General features: G+C 45.3%; 1 protein-coding gene across 1 annotated transcript; it reads right to left on the bottom strand.

Moving 5' to 3' along the window:
- Positions 1-11,463: 11,463 nt before the first annotated feature.
- LOC120937674 (N-acetylneuraminic acid phosphatase) lies at positions 11,464-21,305 on the bottom strand. The gene is made up of 3 exons (XM_040351079.1): positions 21,001-21,305; positions 17,344-17,468; positions 11,464-12,256 (listed from the first exon to the last, which is right to left on the bottom strand). Exons 2-3 carry the CDS (start codon positions 17,431-17,433, stop codon positions 11,621-11,623), a joined length of 726 nt encoding a protein of 241 aa, XP_040207013.1. The 5' UTR covers positions 17,434-17,468; positions 21,001-21,305; the 3' UTR covers positions 11,464-11,620.
- Between the last annotated feature and the right edge of the window lie 18 nt (positions 21,306-21,323).

Below are 21,323 nucleotides of genomic sequence, written 5' to 3'. Positions count from 1 at the left end.
AGTTTTGCAACAGCTGGAGAGCCACAGGTTGAGCACCCATGCTCTAAACGCTCAGCCACCTCTCAGTGACTCAGTTCTTCAGCTCTCTGAGCCTGTGAGGAGACCAGGGTGCATGCCCAGTCTCCCTGGTGCTATGCACAACCACCAGAAACGGATCCGTGTAGCTTGGCTTCTTCCTACAAAAAAAGCCTAGACTTTTTTTTCCTGAATTGACCAGGAAAAGGTCTATTCCTCCTCATTTTGCCAGGCTCTCTGGCTCCTGTAGTTTCTTGCTGTATCCCTCTGTGCAGCACTGCACTCCTTGGAAACTACTGTACATGATCCAGTGTCCCCATCTCCTCCAATCACAGAGAACCTTCTCTTTATTGAAAACAATACCAAGCATTTTATGGATAGAGGTGATGAGCAAGCGATCTATAGTGATCAGTGTACTGCAGCCAGAACTAAAGTTCAGTACCTGATGTTCACTGACAATGTGCAAATAGCCAAAAATCATTTTGCCCATACTTCAGCTTTAATAACTACCGTATTTGCCGGCGTATAAGACGACCCCCTATATTTCCAGGAAAAATGTTGGTTTTGGGATATACTCGCCGTATAAGACTACCCCCTTCCTACTAGTACTAGGCAAATTCAAAAGCCACGGAACACCCTTTAAAAGTCTATGGGAGAAATCAAAAGTGATCATTTTAAAGGTTAATATGCAAGTTATAGTCATAAAAAGCGTTAGGGGACCTGGGTCCTGCCCCAGGGGGACATGTATCAATGCAAAAAAAAAAAAAAGTTTTAAAAACGTCCGTAAAGTGAAACAATAAAAATTTCGTACCTGGGGGGTGTCTATAGTATGCCTGTAAAGTAGCGCATGTTTCCCGTGTTTAGAACAGTCCCTGCACAAAATGACATTTCTAAAAGGAAAAAAAGGAATTTAAAACTACTCGTGGCTATAATGAATTGTCGGGTCCTGGCAATACAGATAAAAGGGCCTGGTAATGGACTGGGGAGAAGAAACCCATGCCGTTTTTTTCCAACTACCTTTATCTGTATTGCTGGGACCCGACAATTCATTATAGCCGCGAGTAGTTTTGAATGACTTTTTTTCCTTTAGAAATGTCATTTTGCGCAGGAAAATTCAAGTTAGTCTTACCGGTAACTTGTTTTCCAGAAGTCTTTCAGGACAGCACCTTGAGATATGGTGACTCCTCCCACTCCATCAGGAAACACCTTCTTTCCAATCTTTAAAAGGGAGGTCCCTCCTTGTACCATCAGTTGTAATAGAGAAAAACCTCCGGCCCCGGCTGGAACACATAAACACATACGTTAGTCACAGCATAGTTCATTTAACACTCATAGGGCGGGTCGTTGCTGTCCTGAAAGACTTCTGGAAAACAAGTTACCGGTAAGACTAACTTGAATTTTCCCGAGGCGTCTTTCAGGACAGCACCTTGAGAGGATAACAGAGACTTACTACCTTAGGGCGGGACGACAGCTTGTAAGACCTTCCTGCCAAATGCCTGATCACTGGCCGAGGTGAGGTCCAATCTATAATGTCGCACGAACGTGTGAAAACTTGTCCACGTCGCTGCCCTGCAGATTTGCTCTGGCGTGGCACCAGCTCTTTCTGCCCATGAAGTTGCAAGAGCTCTGGTTGAATGGGCATTAACCCCTTCTGGTGGGGTCAGGTCTGCCTGTAAATAAGCCTCCCGGATAGCCAGCTTCAGCCACCTAGCTAGGGTCCCCTTAGATGCCTGTTGGCCCTTCTTGATACCCCCAAAGAGGACAAATAGAGCATCCGAGCGTCTGAACGGACTTGTTATCTCCAAATAACCTAATAAAGTCTTTCTGACATCCAACATGTGAAAAAATAATTCCTTCTCTCCCGAAGGACTAGAACAAAAGCTGGGAAGGACAATGTCCTGTAAACGATTTGCCTTAGAAGCTACCTTTGGCAAAAATTTAGGGTCAGTTTTAAGCACTACCCTATCCGTAAATAAACATAAATAAGGCTCCTTAATAGACAGGGCCTGTAATTCGCTGATCCTACGTGCCGAGTTAATAGCGATCAAAAACAACGTTTTTAGGGTAACATTCCTAAGCGATGCTTCCCCTAAGGGTTCAAACGGCTTGTTTGCCAGGGATCTAAGTACCACTGAGAGCTCCCACTTCGGGAACCCCTGTAACCGAAGTGGTCTGGATCTCGTGAGAGACCTAAAAAACCTACCCACTAAGGGTTCTGTGGCCACAGGCCTCTCCAAGAACACGCGAGTGCGGATACCTGCACCTTTAGGGTACTGATAGCTAAGCCTTTATCTGCCCCTGCCTGTAAAAACTCCAAGATGGAACTTAAATCTCTAGGGTCCTGGCCCGCTGAGCTACACCATGTGGAAAATACCTTCCAAACCTTGGCATAGATAGCTCGGGTCACTTTTTTCCTACTGTTAAGTAAGGTGGAAACTAGACGGTCAGAAAACCCTTTATTTTTTAAGATTTCTCTCTCAGAAGCCACGCTGCCAAGGAAAGTCGCGCCACTTCCGGGTGAGAGACCGGGCCCTGTGCTAGAAGATCCCGCCTGAGGGGCAGGTGCCAACAAGGTTCGGCTGCCATCGTCAGGAGCGTCGCGAACCATTCTCTTCTGGGCCAAAACGGGGCGATGAGGATGACCGGGACCCTTTCCTTCTGGACCTTTCTCAGAACCAAGGGAATTAGCTGAAACGGGGGGAAGGCAAAGCAAAGGCGAAATTCCCAGGGATTCGCCAGAGCATCCACCCCTAGGGAGCCATCCCCCTGGCTCAGGGAAAAGAACTTTCCTACCTGGGAGTTCTCCTTCGAGGCGAACAAGTCCACCTCTGGTAGACCCCATCTGTCGGTGATCTGTAGAAAACCTCTGGATTCAGGGACCACTCTGATTCCCGAATCTGGTGTCTGCTTAGAAAGTCTGCCACCCGGTTTAGTGATCCTTTCAGATGTAAGGCCGTCAGGGAAAGTAAGTTGCTTTCTACCCAGAGCAGGATTTCTGTGGTAAGGGACTGAAGTATCCGGCTTCTCGTACCCCCCTGTCTGTTTAAGTAGGCTACCACCGTGGAGTTGTCTGTCAAAACCTGAACATGGTGACCCCGTAGGTGTGGAGCAAAGCCCACTAGGGCCAGGGCGACTGCTTTTAGTTCCCTCCAATTTTAGGAACGCAGGGATTCCTCCTTTAGCCAATTTCCCTGAGTGAACCTTTCGTCTAAGTGGGCTCCCCATCCCCAGGCGCTGGCATCCGTGGTAAGCCTCTTTTCCACTGGGAAGAACCATTCCAGACCTTCCACAAGCACTCTCTGATTTTTCCACCAGTATAGGGATCTCTTTACACTGGCTGGAATCTTCACCTGGGAGTCCAGGGAATTGGGCTTGTGATCCCATGCTTTCAACAAAAAAGCCTGCAGGGGTCTGAAATGCAATCTCGCCCACTGGACGGCTGGCATGGTGGAAGTCAAGACTCCCAGAGCTGCCATAACCTGCCTGACTGTTAGTGTCTGGTGGGCCTGCAACAACCGAATGGAATCTAAGACCTTGGTTGTCTTGTCCAAAGGGAGAAATATTCTCCGGCATAGTGAATTCACCTGGAATCCCAGAAAACGAATCTCCTGGGAGGGTACTAGGGCGGACTTCTGAAGATTTAAGATCCAGCCCAGGGATTCCAAGTGACCTCGTGCCCGAGACAGATCTGCCAACAACCTCTCTTTCGAGGGGGCAAAGAAGAGGAGGTCGTCCAGGTAGGGGATGACCTGTATCCCCTGAAGCCGCAAAGGTGCTAAGGCTTCTGCCAGCACCTTGGTGAAGATCCGAGGTGATGATGAGAGCCCGAAGGGGAGGGCCCTGTATTGGAAATGCTGTACTGTGCCCTCCAACTCTACCGCTAGCCTGAGAAACTTCTGCGACTTTGGGGATATAGGAATGTGTAAGTACGCGTCCCTCAGGTCTATCAAAGCCATGAAGCAACCTGGCGTCAGAAGATTCCTGATGGAAAATATCGAATCCATCTTGAATCTTCTGTACTTCACACATCTGTTTAGAGGTTTTAAGTTCAGGATTAGCCTGAATTTTCCTGTGGGCTTTCTTATTAGGAAGACATGAGAGTAAAACCCCCTGCCCTGGTCTACTAGAGGGACCTGGATTAATACTCCCTGCTGTCGAAGCTCCGACAGGGAGGACTTTAAAGCCAATGCCTTCACTGGATCTCTTGGGGTCTGAGTTACCAAAAATCTTGTTGGTGGGGCCTCCGAGAACTCTATAGTGTAACCCTGGGCGATAGTGGTCAGAATGTACCGGTTGTCTGATACTGCCGACCACTGCGGAAGGAAATTCTCCAACCTTCCGCCTACCCGAAGGGCTGAGTCATTGCGGCTTGTTGGTTTGCGCAGGAGGATTGAAAAGGACTCCCTTACCTTTACCCTTCTGCGCTGACCAACCTCTCTTTCCCTGTGGCCCTTTACCCTTATTTTGCTGCTTATGGGCCCGAAAAAAACGCTTAGGGGGAGGATTTTTCGCTTTTACTGGGAAAGCCTTTTTCTTATCTGCCGTCCTGTCCAGAATACTATCTAGTTCAGGGCCGAACAGTAGATCTCCCGAGAACGGGATTCCACATAATTTGCTTTTGGACGCTGCGTCTCCTGGCCAGGTTTTGAGCCAAAGGGCCCTCCTGGCTGAGTTGGCTAAGGCTGCGGACCTGGCAGAAAATTTAATCGCCTCGGCCGAGGCATCTGCCATATAGGCAACTGCTGCAGCTATAGTGGAAAAAGAATCCAAAATATCCTGTTTCGGGGAATCAGCCTCAATATGTGCTTTAAGCTGATCCACCCAATATTCCAGGTTACGAGCCACGCAAGTGGTAGCCATGGCTGGTTTCAGATTGATCAAAATGGACTGCCAGGCTTTCTTAAGGAGAAGATCCATACGCTTATCCATAGGATCTTTGAGCAGACCCATGTCCTCAAAGGACAAGTCCGTGGAACGCGAGACCTGCGAAAAGGCTGCATCCACCTTTGGAACCTCCAGATAGCTGATGGATCCTCTCCAAAAGGAAAGCGTCTCTTGTGGGACTTGGAAAAAAAGGGTTTTTTCTCCGGCTCCTGCCATTCTCGTAGAATAGTCTCGGAAATAACTGAATGTACCGGGAAGGTACGACCCTTGGGTTCGCAGAGACCAGCATACATTCTATCGTGCAAACTTAGGTCCTTCTTCTCCTCACCCAGTCTTAAGGTAGCGTAAATGGCTATAAGGAGATTGTCCACCTCCTCTAAGGAAAGTTTAAACTTTGCGGGAGACCCCGTTTCCTCCTCAGTCTCCGATTCCCCACTAGAGGGGTCCTGAGGTTGCCCTAAAGATACCTCCTCGAAGACTGAGGGCCCAGAAGATAATACTACTACCTCCTGGGAGGACTGAGAGGTGGACGGCTGAGTAGAGGGGGTAGAAGCTAGGGATCCCCTAACTGACTGGAATTGGGCCAGTAACTCGTTTTTAACGGAAGAGACTAACTCCTCTCTAATAGAAGCTGACTCTTCCTGCACTACTGCTGCAATGCATGCTTTGCACCAAGGTTTCTTCCAGTCCTCCCCCAATCTAGTCCTGCACGCAGGACACCTTCTCTTAGTATCCGTTTTGACCTAAGAAAACGGGCGAGAAGAAAAAACAATAAAAGGGGTCCGGAATGAGACCCGGTCTCAGACAAGAAAACGGAAAAAAAAAAACCCCATTCACCAGGTGCGCCAGGAAGGAAAGTGACCACTGCCTGCGTCCTGACAGGCCCCCATGCCACTGGGGGGAAAAAAATAAGGAGACCGAGAGAGAGAAAATAAGACCCCCTCACCCCTAAGGAAGACAGACTCACGTTACTGCTTCCCGCCGAGGTCCTGCTGGTGCCAGTGCCTGCTCCACTCGCTGTGTCTTCTGTGTTGTCCATAGTAGAGACGACAGCGCTACTCATGTGGCATGTGTAGCGCTTCCTGGAATCCTAAAGCGCCGCTGCGCCGGACCAGGAAGCGGAAATAGGCCCCAGCGTCCGCCCTGCCCCTCCTCCCGGCGCGCCGGAAGTGACGCGCGTCTCCGGAGCCTGGCTCCGCCAAAATGAATCGAATGCTAGGCCCCAGATTTGCTGGCTCCACTGAGCACGGAGAAGAGAGGAGCCTGAATACCATCACCGCCGCGCGGGTGGCACAGGAGAGCGGACAGTCTCCGCGACGATCGCCGCAAAAGAAAAAAAGAAAGGTAGGAGTACAAAAAAGAGTCCGACTTTCAGGAGCTCCCTGAGATATCAGACTCCCTCCTAAAAAGATGCCCCCTCCAGAGGAGGAAACACAAAAACTGATGGTACAAGGAGGGACCTCCCTTTTAAAGATTGGAAAGAAGGTGTTTCCTGATGGAGTGGGAGGAGTCACCATATCTCAAGGTGCTGTCCTGAAAGACGCCTCGGGAAACATGCGCTATTTTACAGGCATACTATAAACACTCCCCAGGTATGAAATTTAAAGGAATATTTCACTTTTATTGTTCACTTTAAGCATTAATAAAATCACTGCTCCCGAAAAATCGGGCGTTTTTAAAACTTTTTTTGCATTGACACATTTCCCCTGGGGCAGGACCCGGGTCCCCAAACACTTTATGACAATAACTTGCACATTAACCTTTAAAATGAGCACTTTTGATTTTTCATGTTCATGTCCCATAGACTTTAAGGCCCGATAGGATAGCCAGAGGACAACGGTTTGAAGGACTGTTTTCATCGGTCAAAACCGATCGTGTGTGGCCCCACTAAAACCTTTGGTTAAAAAAATAGGAACTTGCTTTAAAATTTAACCGATGGACGCCTCACCGATAGGTCAAAACCGATCGTTAGTATGCAAAAGCATCGGTTAAAAACCCACGCATGCTCAGAATAAAGTCGATGCATGCTTGGAAGCATTGAACTTCGTTTTTTTCAGCACGTCGTTGTGTTTTACGTCACCGCATTCTGACACAATCGGTTATTTAACCTATGGTGTGTAGGCGTGACGGACCATCAGTCAGCTTCATCGGTTAACCTAAGACAACGGTCCTTCAGACCGTTGTCCTCTGGTTAACCTATCATGTGTACGAGACCTTACGGTGTTCGCCTGTTCGAACAAATTTTTTGCCTGTTCACATGTTCTGCTGTGAACCAAACCGGGGGATGTTTGGCTCATCCCTACCAGACACTAATACAAGTCACAAGACTGCTCTAACTGCTGATGAATAAAAAGGTATTAAACAGTTTATATTTACTAAAAGTAAACTTTAACCACTTCCCGACCGCCGCATGTATATGTACGTCCACAGTATGGCACGTACAGGCAAATGGGCGTACAGGTACGTCCTTGCCTTCTAGCGGGTGGGGGGTCCGATCGCCCCCCCCCCCCGCTACATGCGTCTGTTGGATTCCCGCGGGGAGCGATCCGGGACGACGGTCCGGCTATTCGTTTATAGCCGCTCCGTCGCGATCGCTCCCTGGAGCTGAAGAACGGGGAGAGCCGTATGTAAACACGGCTTCACTGTGGCGGCTGCATCGATCGAGTGATCCCTTATATATTTTTTTACCAAAAATAGGTAGAAGAATACGTATCGGCCTAAACTGAGGAAAAAAAATTGTTATATATGTTTTTGGGGGATATTTATTACAGCAAAAAGTAAAAAATATTGCATTTTTTTCAAAATTGTCGCTGTATTTTTGTTTATAGCGCAAAAAATAAAAACCGCAGAGGTGATCAAATACCACCAAAAGAAAGCTCTATTTGTGGGGAAAAAAGGACGCCAATTTTGTTTGGTAACCACGTCGCACGACTGCGCAATTGTCTGTTAAAGCGATGCAGTGCCGAATTGTAAAAACGCCTTTGGGCATTTAGCAGCATATTGGTCCGGGGCTTAAGTGGTTAAGGGACAGAGTGTATTCAATGTTTTTCCGAATAATTGCTCTGAGTAGGAGATGATAAAGTGTTTTAAATTTGATTGGTTTGGGCTCTTTAGCGCTCTTTTTGTGAAAAATGCCCACTTTAAAACATAATGTTGTACTCAAACATATACATAAAAGACTTTTAATCTTCAGGTTGAATATTCATTTATTAATACACTATATAAAACACTATGATTACAGTCATTTCTAGTAAACGATTCTGTGCATATCGTATTGCTTTAGAACAATAAATGCACATATATTTGAGAGAAAAAAAAAATTTCATTTTATATATTTTTTGTAAATGAGCTTGCAAAAACACTGCAACCACAAACAGTGGGTCCTGTGTGCAAGGCCCCCACAGACTCTCCAGCTCTATGGCCGTACCAAGGTACAGACATTCAGTTAGACCCCTTTCACACTGGGGTGTTTTTCACGCGCTTTGGTGTTAAAAAAAGTGCCTGTAAAGTGCCTGAAAGAAGCCTCATCTGCAATTCCAATGTGAAAGCCCAAGTGCTTTCAGAGCCCTTTCACACTGCCAGCGCCCGAAAAACGCTGGTAACTCTCCGCTAAGACGCCTTTCACACTGGGGCATTTTTCAGGCGCTTTGGCGTTAAAAAAGTGCATTTATGGGAAGCTGCTTGCAGGACTTTTTTTGACGCCCTGCCAGCGCAGTGCCTCAGTGTGAAAGCATTAGGGCTTTCACATTGGGATTGCAGGCGAGGCTTCTTTCAGGCGCTTTTTTTAATGCCAAGACTCCTTTCACACTAGGGCATTTTTCAGGCGCTTTAGTGTAAAAGCACTCAGGCTTTTACATTGGGATTGCAGATGCAGCTTCATTCAGGTGCTTTTTTTAACTCCACATTCATGGAAAAATTATTATAGTATATATTATTGCTACAGAAGCCATATTGTTAATAAAAAATAACATTCCTTTTCAATCTGCTAACAACTGTCATTTTCTAAAAATTCAATGCAAACTGGCAGCCTTAAGGCCCCTTTCACACTGGTGCGGGAGGTGCGCCGACGGTATAGCGGCGCTATTTTTAGCGACGATATACCGTTGGAATTGCGGTGGTATTTGGCCGCTAGCGGTACGGTTTTAACTCCCGCTAGCGGCCGAAAAAGGGTTAATACCGCTGTTTCCCATTGCTTTTAATGGGAAGGAGCTGTAAACACGTCGATCCAAAGATGCTGCTAGCAGGACTTTTGGAGCGGTCCTGCTAGCGCACCACTCGAAGGCCTTCACACAGACTGCAGGGCAGGAGTTTTTCAGGCGGTATTTAGGCGCTATTTTTAGCGCTAAAACGCCTGAAAAACTCCTCAGTGTGAAAGGAGTCTTAGGCGTTCTGTGCACGGCTGGTGTACAAAACATCCCCTGAAATGTAATTTCCTGCTTGTTTGAAGAACTCTTCACTAAAATACAGGTCAGGTTTTAGGTCACTTCTGCAACAAAAAAAGAATTTTTGAGGACATACTTCCTAAGGCCCCTATCACACTGGGGCAGGAGGTGCGGTGGCAGTATAGCGCCGCTATTTTTAGCGGCGATATACCGTCGGAATTGCAGCAGTATTCGGCCGCTAGCGGACAAAAAAGGGTTAATATCGCCTCTCCAGAGGTGCATTGCGGCGGTATAGCTGCGGTTTCCCATTGCTTTCAATGGGAAGGAGCGGTAAACACACCGCTCCTCTCACCGCTCCAAAGATGCTGCTAACAGGACTTTTGGAGCGGGTCCTGCTAGTGCATCGCCTCAGTGTGAAAGCACTTGGGTTTTCACACTGGAGAAACAGCAGCCGTTGTTTAGGGTCGGTTTGCAGGCGCGATTTTTAGCGCAATAGCGCCTGAAAACCGCTGCATTGTGAAAAGGGCCTAAAGGTTAATCACTTCTAAAAATAGATGCCGACACTGCAGTTTTTCTCATCAGAACCCTAAAAGTGCATCAGCTGCTTATAACGGATTAGTCACTCCTATTCTGAGTCAGACAGCTATTCCTTCAAATCAGTTTACTATGTTTCAGTTATGAATAAAGACAGTGGGGCAGATTCATCAAGAGATACGACGGCGGATCTCCTGATCCGCCGTCGTATCTGTGAGAGCCGACGGTCGGATCTGTGAGATCCCACGGTCGGAGCTATGCGACTGATTCATAAGAATCAGTTCCGCATAGATCTCCCTTAGATCCGACTGGTGTAAGTGACTTACACCAGTTGAATCTTAGGCTGTAATCTCCCGCCGGCTGCTAGGTGTCGTCGCTTTTTTTAAAACGTTGCATATGCAAATGAGGAGAACCGCCGATTCACGTCCGTACGCCCGCCCGCCCGTCAATCTTTTTCAACGTCGTTTGCGTTCGGCTTTTTCCGGCGGATAGCTACCCCTGCTAATATGAGGGGTAGCTAATGTTAAGTATGGCCGACGTTCCCGCGCCGAGTTTTAAATTTGTTACGTCGTTTGCGTAAGTACGTCGGGAATACGGATGGCCGTAAGTAACCTAGCCGCCGAAAACAATGACGTCCTAGCGACGTCATTTGGAGCATGCGCACTGGGCTTTTTCGCCGGCGGCGCATGCGCAGTTAAATCGGCGCGGGAACGCGCCTGATTTAAATTGTACACTCCCCCTAGCCGCGGAAATTTGCATTCTGCCGGGGGGAGTTAGGATCCGACGGTGCAATTTGCGAGGTAAGTGCTTTATGAATCATGCACTAGCCTCGCTAAATTGCACCGGCGGATCGTAAAACAGGTAGATCGAGTGGATCTAAAGATCCGCTGATCTACATGAATCTGGCCCAGTGAGTGATCGGTACCAATCATTCTCTAAAGGAAGGGGTTGTGTAATTACATATTTACCAGCCCATTCCCTCGCTCTCCATCCTGAAACATCCCCCCCAAACAGTTGTTGGGAGAGGAGGGAAGCAGGAAATGCTGCGGGGAGAAGGGGGTGGGTGGAGACCAGAGAAGCACACGAATTGCGTTTGTTCATTTAAAGCCTCCGTTTCATAATAAAAAGTATGAAGCTCATCCTCTTGCTAATTTGGAGCAGTGGATGGCTTCCTACTCAAACCCCCACAGATTGCCTGTTTTCATATGTACAAAAACAGCTGTGAGATGGCCAAAGTGCTTTAAAGGGTCACTAAAGGAATTTTTTTTTTTAGCTAAATAGCTCCCTTTACCTTACTGCAGTACTGGTTTCATGTCCTCATTGTTCGTTTTTGCTTTGAAGTAGCTGTAAATCTGCTGTGATCTCCACACTTCCTGCTTGCCTGTTTCCTTATAACCATCGTACTGGGAGATTTTCACAGTGGTCTAAGCTGTCATTACTGTGTGTCTAAAACTCCTCAGAACCAATCAGATTCATTTTAAAAACAAAACACTGCCCTGGATTTGTTGTTTTTGTTCTGTGAGTCTTCCCGACTCACCTCTCACCCAGAACTTCATGTATGTACCTTTAAAAACGAAAGTGAAACTAGAGGCACATTATATGATAGATTAAATTCAATTTTTAATAATTTTTAAAAGGAATCAGTTAACTTGTATGTCTCTATACCCTGTAAATAGTCATTTCAGCAAAAAATTTTTTCCTTTAGTGACCCTTTAAGATGTCAAACCATTTTTTGCCTCGTCTCCATGCTTGGACCACACTCTTGTGCATGAAGGGGATTCCTATATTCTTTATAAAACTGACGACTACTGTAAATTTTGTAAAACCTCAGGTAGTGTATTCATAGAATGTATAGTGTAATGAGGAGTAGGGCTGGGATTGCTGCTTATTTGGGGGTTATTATTTAACCAGATGGTTGCCTTTAATCCAGCATTCAGTCCGCCTTGAATGTCTGTGTCCAGATTGTCTCCCACCATCACGCAGTCTTCCGGTTTTACGGACACTAGATCACAGCAGTGGAGGAAGATGGATGGCGCTGGCTTCTCTTCTGAATGTTCTCCTCCCACCACAATGGCATCAAACAATGCACTGACACCACAAGCTTCAATTTTCTCTCTTTGAACCTGCTTCTCTCCGTTTGTTAACAGAACCAAGCGCACCGATTTGCGCAGTTGGCAAAGCATGTTTTTGGAACTTTCTGCCAAGGTCATGAGTTGTAGACGCTTGGTTTTCCATAATGTATAGGATTCTTGGGCCAAGTCCTTATAATCTCCAGGCTTGACTTCCTGCATGGATTTGTCCCAGTGCAATACCCTGAGATTGTCAATGGTCATTTCAGAGGGATCAAATGTTTCATGAAGCAATTTTGCTTGAAAACTTTTACATATAATATGTATTTCGTCTTCGTTGAATTGGCTTTTGTCTTTAAGTAATTTAATCACCTGTGCAAATAAGAAAATCCATTTTATAAATAGAAGTAACATTTCTGCATGCTTGAAAACTTAAAGTGGTTCTAAAGGCAGATTTTTTAACCTTAAAGGGGTGGTTCACCCTAAAAACTACTTTTTTTTATTACACTGGCCCCCCACATTACAATACGATTAAGGCTATTATTATTTTTTTGAAGCTGTACATACCTTTGTACAGCATATTTACCCGTTGCGAGTCCCGCGGGAGTGGGCGTTCCTCACGTGTCTGTGATTGACATTTTGACCAAAAACGAGCTCCCCCCCGTCGCGTAAGCCGCGTCACAATTGGCGAAAGGAGCCGAACGGCGATGCGCAGTATAGCGCCGACTCGCCGTTCTCGCCGTGACGCGGCTTACGCGACGGGGGGAGCTCGTTTTTGGTCAAAATGTCAATCACAGACATGTGAGGAACGCCCACTCCCGCGGGACTCGCAACGGGTGAATATGCTGTACAAAGGTATGTACAGCTTCAAAAAAATAATAATAGCCTTAATCGTATTGTAATGTGGGGGGCCATTGTAATAAAAAAAAGTCGTTTTTAGGGTGAACCACCCCTTTAAGGCATTCTATGCATTAAGGTAAAAAACCTTCTGGGTGCAGCTCCTCCCCAGCCCCCCTTATACTTACCTGAGCCCCATTTCGATCCAGTGATGTGCATGAGAGCAGCAGCTCTTCCGGGTCCCTCTCTCCTCACACAGCAGCAGGAGCCATTGGCTTCTACTGCTGTCAATCAAAGCCAGTGAGCCAATGAGGAGAGAGCAGGGCTGAGCTTTGCTCTGTATGTGAATAGACAACGTCCATTTACAGGAGCGTGGCTCAGAAGCGAGCCTGCTCAAGTGCCCCCATAGCAAGCAAAAATTGATGAGGAAGACTAGGACAGCCGCACTCTAAAAAAACGTTCCTTTTTAATAAAAATTGGTCACAAAAATGACATATCACAGCAGAAGTTAGAAAAAACAGCTGACGCGTTTTTACACTGTCCTACAGTGCTTAATCATGAGCTATGATTAAGCACTGTAGGACAGTGTGAAACACGTCAGCTGGTTTTTCTAACTTCTGCTGTGATATGTCAGTTTTGTGACCAATTTTTATTAAAAAGGAACGTTTTTTTAGAGTGCGGCTGTCCTAGTCTTCCTCATCAATTTTTGCTTGCTATAGGGGCACTTGAGCATGCCGGCACCCAGGGTTTTGGATTTGGTGAGAGAGTTCTTTGGTCTATCTGAGCGGTCATCCTTCTTCCCATTTTATTTTGGACTTTGCCCCCATAGCAAGAGTGTTGCTATTGGGGACACTACTTAGGAGGGAGGAGCCATCACTGACAGGTGACCCAAAAATAAGAGGATCTGGGCCTCTCTGTGCAAAACTATTGCACAGAGCAGGTAAGTATAACATGTTTTTTTTTTAACCACTTAAGACCCGGACCAAAATGCAGGTAAAGGACCCGGACAGTTTTTGCGATTCGGCACTGCGTTGCTTTAACTGATAATTGCGCGACGTGGCTCCCAAACAAAATTGGCGTCCTTTTTTTCCCCACAAATAGAGCTTTCTTTTGGTGGTATTTGATCACCTCTATGTTTTTTTATTTTTTGCGCTATAAACAAAAATAGTGACAATTTTGAAAAAAATTCAATATTTTTTCCTTTTTGCTATAATAAATATCCCCAAAAAATATATAAAAAAAATAATTTTTTCTCACTTTAGGCCGATACGTATTCTTCTACCTATTTTTGGTAAAAAAAAAAAAAAAAAAAAAAATCGCAATAAGCATTTATCGATTGGTTTGCGCAAAATTTATAGTGTTTACAAAATAGGGGATAGTTTTATTGCATTTTTATTAATATTTTTTTACTACTAATGGCGGCGATCAGCGATTTTTTTCGTGACCGCGACATTATGGCGGACACATCGGACAATTCTGACACATTTTTGGGACAATTGTCATTTTCACAGCAAAAAATGCTATAAAAATGCATTGTTTACTGTGAAAATAACAACTGCAGTTTGGGAGTTAACCACTAGGGGGCGCTGAATGGGTTAAGTGTGACCTCATATGTGTTTCTAACTGTACGGGGCAGGGCTGGATGTGTGACGTCATTGATCATGCTTTCCTATATCAGGGAACACACGATCAATGACAGAGCCACAGTGAAGAACGGGAAAGCTGTGTTTACACACGGCTCTACTTGTTCTTCAGCTCCGGGGACCGATCGCGGGACTTCAGCGGCGATCGGGTCTGTGGGTCCCGCGGTCACGGAGCTTTGGACCGGGTCTCGGGCGCGCACGCCCGCGACCCATGGCTGGGCACTTAAAGAGGACGTACAGGTACGCGCTTGTGCCCAGCCGTGCCATTCTGCTGACGTAAATGTGCAGGAGGCGGTCCTTAACCACTTCCAGACCTGCGCACGACGATGTACGTCCATTTTTTAAAGATTGATATCTCGGTAACGGCAGCAGCTGCTGCCACAACCGAGGTATCAATCTTTAGTGTGCGCGGTCTGGTAAACGATAACGGCGGTCTCCGCGGCGGATTCGCCGCGAGATCGCCGTTATCGGTGGCGGGAGAGGGCCCCCTCCCGCGCCCTCCGCCGCTTAGCGGAGCCGTCGGTAGCGGCGGAAGCGATCGGGACCGTTCGGCAGCTGAGCGGGGACGAGACTGAAGGAAAATTCTCCTTCGCCCGTCCCCATAGCTCTGCTGGGCGGAAGTGACGTCAAAACGTCAGTCCCGCCCAGCCTCTTAAAGAGACAATTTTTTTTTTTGTCATTTGAAAAAATGACATTTCCAATTTTTTTTTTTTTTTGCATTTAAGCCCAAATATGAGATGTGAGGTCTTTTTGACCCCAGATCTCATATTTAAGAGGACCTGTCATGCTTTTTTCTATTACAAGGGATGTTTACATTCCTTGTAATAGGAATAAAAGTTATCAATTTTTTTTTTTTTCAGTGTAAAAAGTAATAAAATAAATAAAAATAAATAAGAAAACAAAAAAAATAATTTTTAAAGCGCCCCGTCCCGACGAGCTCGTGCGCAGAAGCGAACGCATACGCGAGTAGCGCCCGCATATGAAAACGGTGTTCAAATCACACAAGTGAGGTATCGCCGCGATCGTTAGAGCGAGAGCAATAATTCTAGCCCTAGAGCTACTCTGTAGCTCAAAAAATGCAACCTCTAGAATTTTTTAAACATCGCCTATCGAGATTTTTAAGGGTAAAAGTTTGACGCCATGCCACGAGCGGGCGCAATTTTTAAGCGTGACATGTTGGGTATCATTTTACTCGGCGTAACATTATCTTTCACAATATATAAAAAAATTGGGCCAAATTTATTGTTGTCTTATTTTTTAATTAAAAAAAGTGATTTTTTTCCAAAAAAAGTGCGCTTGTAAGACCGCTGCGCAAATACGGTGTGACAAAAAGTATTGCAATGACCAGTATTTTATTCTCTAGGGTGTTAGAAAAAAAAAAATATATATATATATATATATATATATATATATATATATATATATATATATATATATATATATATATATGATGTTTGGGGGGTTTAAGTAATTTTCTAGCAGAAAAAACTGTTTTAGTCTTGCAAACACCAAATCTGAAAAACACCTAAGGTCTGGAAGTGGTTAAGTGGTTAATTAGTACCTTTAGAATTACTTTCAAAAAATAATTCCAGGCATAAGCGTGTTATACATACTGTACTTACACTAGTCCAGCTTGGATGTATACGACATACCTGCCTAATGCCATTGGAAGCTGAAAATCACTAAATTAGACAACGCTACTTCATTGATCTCCTCTTGCTTCCTAGTCCAACCGGAAGCATTGCAAAACACAGGCAGTCAACCACCGAGCATGGGCTCAGAATGAATATATAACGCTCTCCGATTGGATGAGTTGGAGAGTGTAATGTCACTGCCCATTCTCTCGTCCAATGAGAGAATACCTTCTATTAATTCAGAAAATGCAAAGCAGTCTATGAATGGCACCCATGCTGAGTGACCTCCTGTATTTACAATGCAGGAGGGCAGCTAATCATCATGGGATCTAGAAGTAAATGGGGATCACTGAAATAACTTCCAGCAGCATCAGCCAGGTATGGTATATACATAGTCCAAGCTGGACCAATGTATGCATGAATAACATGCTGATGCCTGGAATTATTCTTAAAAGCGGAGTTCCGCCCTCGCAGGAAAAAATGTACAGTACACATACTGTAGCTGCTGACTTTTAATAACAGGACACTTGCCTGTCCTAGAATCCAGCGATGTTGGCACCCCAGACAATATTTCCATTGGCTCTCGGGTGCTGCTGCTGTCATAGCCTGTAAGGGAAACCAGAAGTGAAGATTCACAGCCCGTTCCCTACTGCGCATGTCCGAAGCATGCTGCGCTCTCTAACTGGCCGGGCGGCAGGGGAAGGAGGAGGAGGAGACGGGCCGGACTTCTGACCTCGTCGTGGTGAGGTCCGACAGAAGTGGGGATAGGTTCCTGTTTTTGAACCCGCTCCCCCCGAAAGGTGCCAAATATGGCAACGTCATCAGACAGAAAAGCGGAGCTTCCACTTTTGGGTGGAACTCCGCTTTAAATCTGAGTTTCAGGTAAGCCTCTAAACAACCAGTTGAAATATATGGAAACCCTTTTATCGAAAAAAAAATGGTGGCGCCAGCACCCGTTAAGAGGGACGGATCGGCATCGGGCGGCCGACATCGCGGGCAGCCTGGACAGGCAAGTGTCCTTATTAAAAGTCAGCAGCTACAGCGTTTGTAGCTGCTGACTTTTTTTTTTTTTTTACGTTTTTTTTTTTAACCCCAGTATGCCCTCTGTCTTTGAGGTTAAAGATGCCCAGCATCACTCAACCAAAGACTGAGGAAATCTGGCATAAAAGACTTCAGAGACAGCGCCAAAGGAGGCAGCCTGAGCTGCATTTCCTCTTTATTGACAAGCTGGAGGTTCAATTTTAAAAAAATGCAGAAGCTGGGCTTTAACATTTACTTATTAATGCACAGAATGTAGATATATATTCATTTATAGGAACAGAGGATTTCATAAACTAGAACTTACCTCTTCTATTGCTTTTTTGTTGGCTCCAGAAGTGTCAATCAATGTGTTATCCAAATCAAAAAATATGGCTTTAATTCCATTTAACACCATTTCAGAAAAGGTGTGGGCACAGGCTTAGGAAGTATCTGACAATAAATAAAAGTAAATATGCATTACATGAACTGAGACATATAGAATACACAAGTGAATATGTATTGCTTATGAGATGCTCACTGTTGACGTTTGATACATGGACATGAAGGATAAAGTCCATTTTTAATGAGGTATGGCTTTATCTCCCACACATAAAGTGGATCCTTACCCTAAATAAAAACATTTTTCTCTGCCTTGTCCCCCCTTTCTCATTCACATCAGCAAAGTAAAAAAAACACTTAAAAGGGAAATCGAAGGAAAAGGTAAGTGAACCAACAATGCACTAGCTTAACCACTTAAGGACCGCTCACTGTATACATACGTCATTTTTTTAAAGATGGATATCTCAGTAACGGCAGCAGCTCCCGCCGCTCTCTGCTGCTTACCGGAGCCATCGGCAGCGGCAGGGGCGATCGGGTCCTTCCTCCTGCTCGGCTGGGATACGAGTGAGGGCAAGATGGCCCCCACCCGTCTCCATAGCATAGCAGGGCGGAAGCAACGCCAAAACGTCACTTCCGCCAATGCTTCTTAAAGGCACATTTTCTTGTTGTCATTTTTTCAAATGACAAATTTTTTTTCTTTTTTTGCATTTTAGTGTAAATATGGGATCTGAGGTCTTTTTGACCCCAGATCTCATATTTAAAGCGGTTGTAAACCGCATAAACTTTTTTTTTTAAACCTGCAAGGCAAAAGGCATAATCGGCTAGTATGCACCGCATACTAGCCGATTCTGAAATACTTACCTCGGAACGAGGTGAACACCACTTACCTGGTCCACGCCGAGCAGGATGTCATCTTGCTCCGGCGTGTCTTCCGGGTATCGCCGATCCAGCGCTGTGATTGGCTGGAGCGGCGATGACGTCACTCCCGCGCGTGCGCGCGGGAGATTTAAAATTGGCAGGGTCCGGCGGATGCCGGTCCTTTCGCTGTGGATTCCCCCCTGCGCATGCGCCGCCCGCATTGCGAGGGGAATATCTCCTAAACTGTGCAGGTTTAGGAGATATTCTCCTTACCTACAGGTAAGCCTTGTTATAGGCTTACCTGTAGGTAAAAGTCAAAAAAGTGGGTTTACAACCACTTTAAGAGGACCTGTCATGCTTCTTTCTATTACAAGGGATGTTTACATTCCTTGTAATAGGAATAAAAGTGACCCATTTTTTTCTGTGTAAAAAAATAAATAAAATAAATAAATAAGAAAACAAAAGCAAAAAATGTTTTAAAGCGCCCCGTCGAGCTTGTGCGCAGAAGCGAACGCATACGTGAGTAGCGCCCGCATATGAAAACGGTGTTCAAACCACACATGTGAGGTGTCACCTCGATCATTAGAGCGAGAGCAATAATTCTAGCCTTAGACCTCCTCTGTAACTCAAAAGATGCAACCTATAGACTTTTTTTAAACGTCACCTATGGAGATTTTTAAGGGTAAAAGTTTGACGCCATTCCACGAGCAGGCGCAATTTTGAAGCGTGAAATGTTGGGTATTATTTTACTTGGCGTAACATTATCTTTTACAATAAAAAAAAAAAATTGGGCTAACTTTACTGGTGTCTTAATTTTTTATTAAAAAAAGTAATTTTTTTCCAAAAAAAGTGCGCTTGTAAGACCGCTGCGCAAATACGGTGTGACAAAAAGTATTGTAATGACCGCCATTTTATTCTCTAGGGTGTTAGAAAAAAATATATATAATGTTTGGGGGTTTTAAGTAATTTTCTAGCAAAAAAAAATAAATGTTTTAATCTTGTAAACACCAAATCTGAAAAACAGGCAAGGTCCTTAACCACTCAACTACCGGCCGCCATCAATGGACGGCGGCACAGTAGCTCAATTGTTCTGACAGGACTTCATATATGACATCCTCCTCTTTTAAAGCCGCTATGGGGCGCGCACACACCCGCTGCGTTACTGGGAACACGATGTGCGCGCCCGTGATGGTCGCCGGGCGCCCGCAATTGCCCAGTAACTGAGCAGGACTGTGGATCTCTGTGTGTAAACACAGAGATCCATGTCCTGTCAGGGAGAGGAGACCGACGCTGTGTCCCTTGTACATAGGGACACAGATCGGTCACCTCCCCCAGTCACCCCCCTCCCCTACAGTTACAATCACTCACTAGGCTACACATTTAACCCCTTCCTCGCCCCCTAGTGTTAACCCCTTCCCTGCCAGTCACATTTATACCGTAATCAGTGCATATTTATAGCACTGTTCACTGTATAAATGTAAATGGTCCCAAAAATGTGTCAAAAGTGTCCGCCATAATATCACAGTCCCAATAAAAATTGCAGATCGCCGCCATTACTAGTAAAAAAAAAAAAAAACATGAAAAAATCATAATTATGTCCCCTATTTTGTAGGCGCTATAACTTTTGCGCAAACCAGTCACTATACGCTTATTGCGATTTTTTATTTTTTACCAAAAATATGTAGAAGAATACGTATTGGCCTAAACTGAGAATTTTTTTATTTATTTTTTTTTTAAATGGGATATTTATTATAGCAAAAAGTAAAAAATAGTGTTTTTTTTTAAAAAATTACGCACTTTTTGGTTTATAGCACAAAAAATAAAAACCGCACAGGCAATCAAATACCACCAAAAGAAAGCTCTATTTGTTGGAAAAAAAAGGACATCAATTTTGTTTGGGAGCCACGTCGCACGACCGTGCAATTGTCAGTTAAAGTGACGCAGTGCCGGAAGCTGAAAGGGGTTGTAAAGGTAAAAAAAAAAATCCCTAAATAGATTCCTTTACCTTAGTGCAGTCCTCCTTCACTTACCTCATCCTTCCATTTTGCTTTTAAATGTCCTTATTTCTTCTGAGAAATTCTCACTTCTTGTTCTTCTGTCTGTAACTACACACAGTAATGCCACACTTTCTCCCTGGTGTGGAGAAAGCCTCTTGAGGGGGGGAGGGGGTGAGCAGGAGTGTCAGGTCCAACTGTCAGTCGGTACGCTGCATGTACCTCTATGGAACGACGGATATCATCGGTGACATGTCCGCCGACATCCGATCCGCTAAATCCAGATGGGTGGAAGCCTTATTTTCCACCCGTCTGGTGGATCGGATGAAAACGGCAGGCGGTTCGGTTTTCCTCCGATTCCCCGATAGAAGAGAGCGGGGCTCTGACAGGTCCATCCCTCCACATTGAGCCGAGACGGACCTGTCATCCGCCGGCTCAGCGGAGATCTTCGCATCGATCCCTGCTGAGCAAAGCGGAGTCCGTGAAAATTTACATCAATGTGTGAAAGTACCTTAAAAGAAGAGTTTTGCCGTTAGATATATTTATAAATTGCTTTAACCAGGAAAACAAAAACAGAGAAATCACAATGCAAAAAAATCGATGATAGTGCACAGTAGAATTAGTAAGTCACCACTAGATGGCACTGTACAATAAAAAGAAACGCTTTCTTGGTCTTTACTTATGACAGCTCACGTAAGATTACTAGAAGCAAAGCATGTCCGCCTACCCTGCAGAGCAGAGCCAAGGTAACGTTACAAATGTGCCTCACAGAAAGACACATAATACTTTACCACGGTGTTATGGAATGAAGTGCCACAAGTCACTGCCAGCAGGTAGGTAGGCGGGGTGTCAATTTTAGAATGACTGGAAAATTAGCTTCCTGTTTCTTGAGAGAGGCACAGTCTAGTCTCTAGAGATCTGGTCTACAACAAAATGGCGGCGTCCTTTCTCCTCACGCCTGAATAGACGGTTATTTTCTCTAGTTCATAATGAGACGCCGTTGCCTTAACACACACACACGGTTGAAGACATAATTGAGAGCCGAAGCTGGCAATGGTACTAGACGCCTGACAGCTATTCGTCCTGGAAGTGTGGAGACTGGCGGAAGTACGTC

Source organism: Rana temporaria, chromosome 4 (genome assembly GCF_905171775.1).
Source record: "Rana temporaria chromosome 4, aRanTem1.1, whole genome shotgun sequence".
Taxonomy (NCBI): domain Eukaryota; kingdom Metazoa; phylum Chordata; class Amphibia; order Anura; family Ranidae; genus Rana; species Rana temporaria.
Note: the sequence above shows the minus strand (reverse complement) of the source record. Positions and strands in the feature narration are given on the sequence as shown.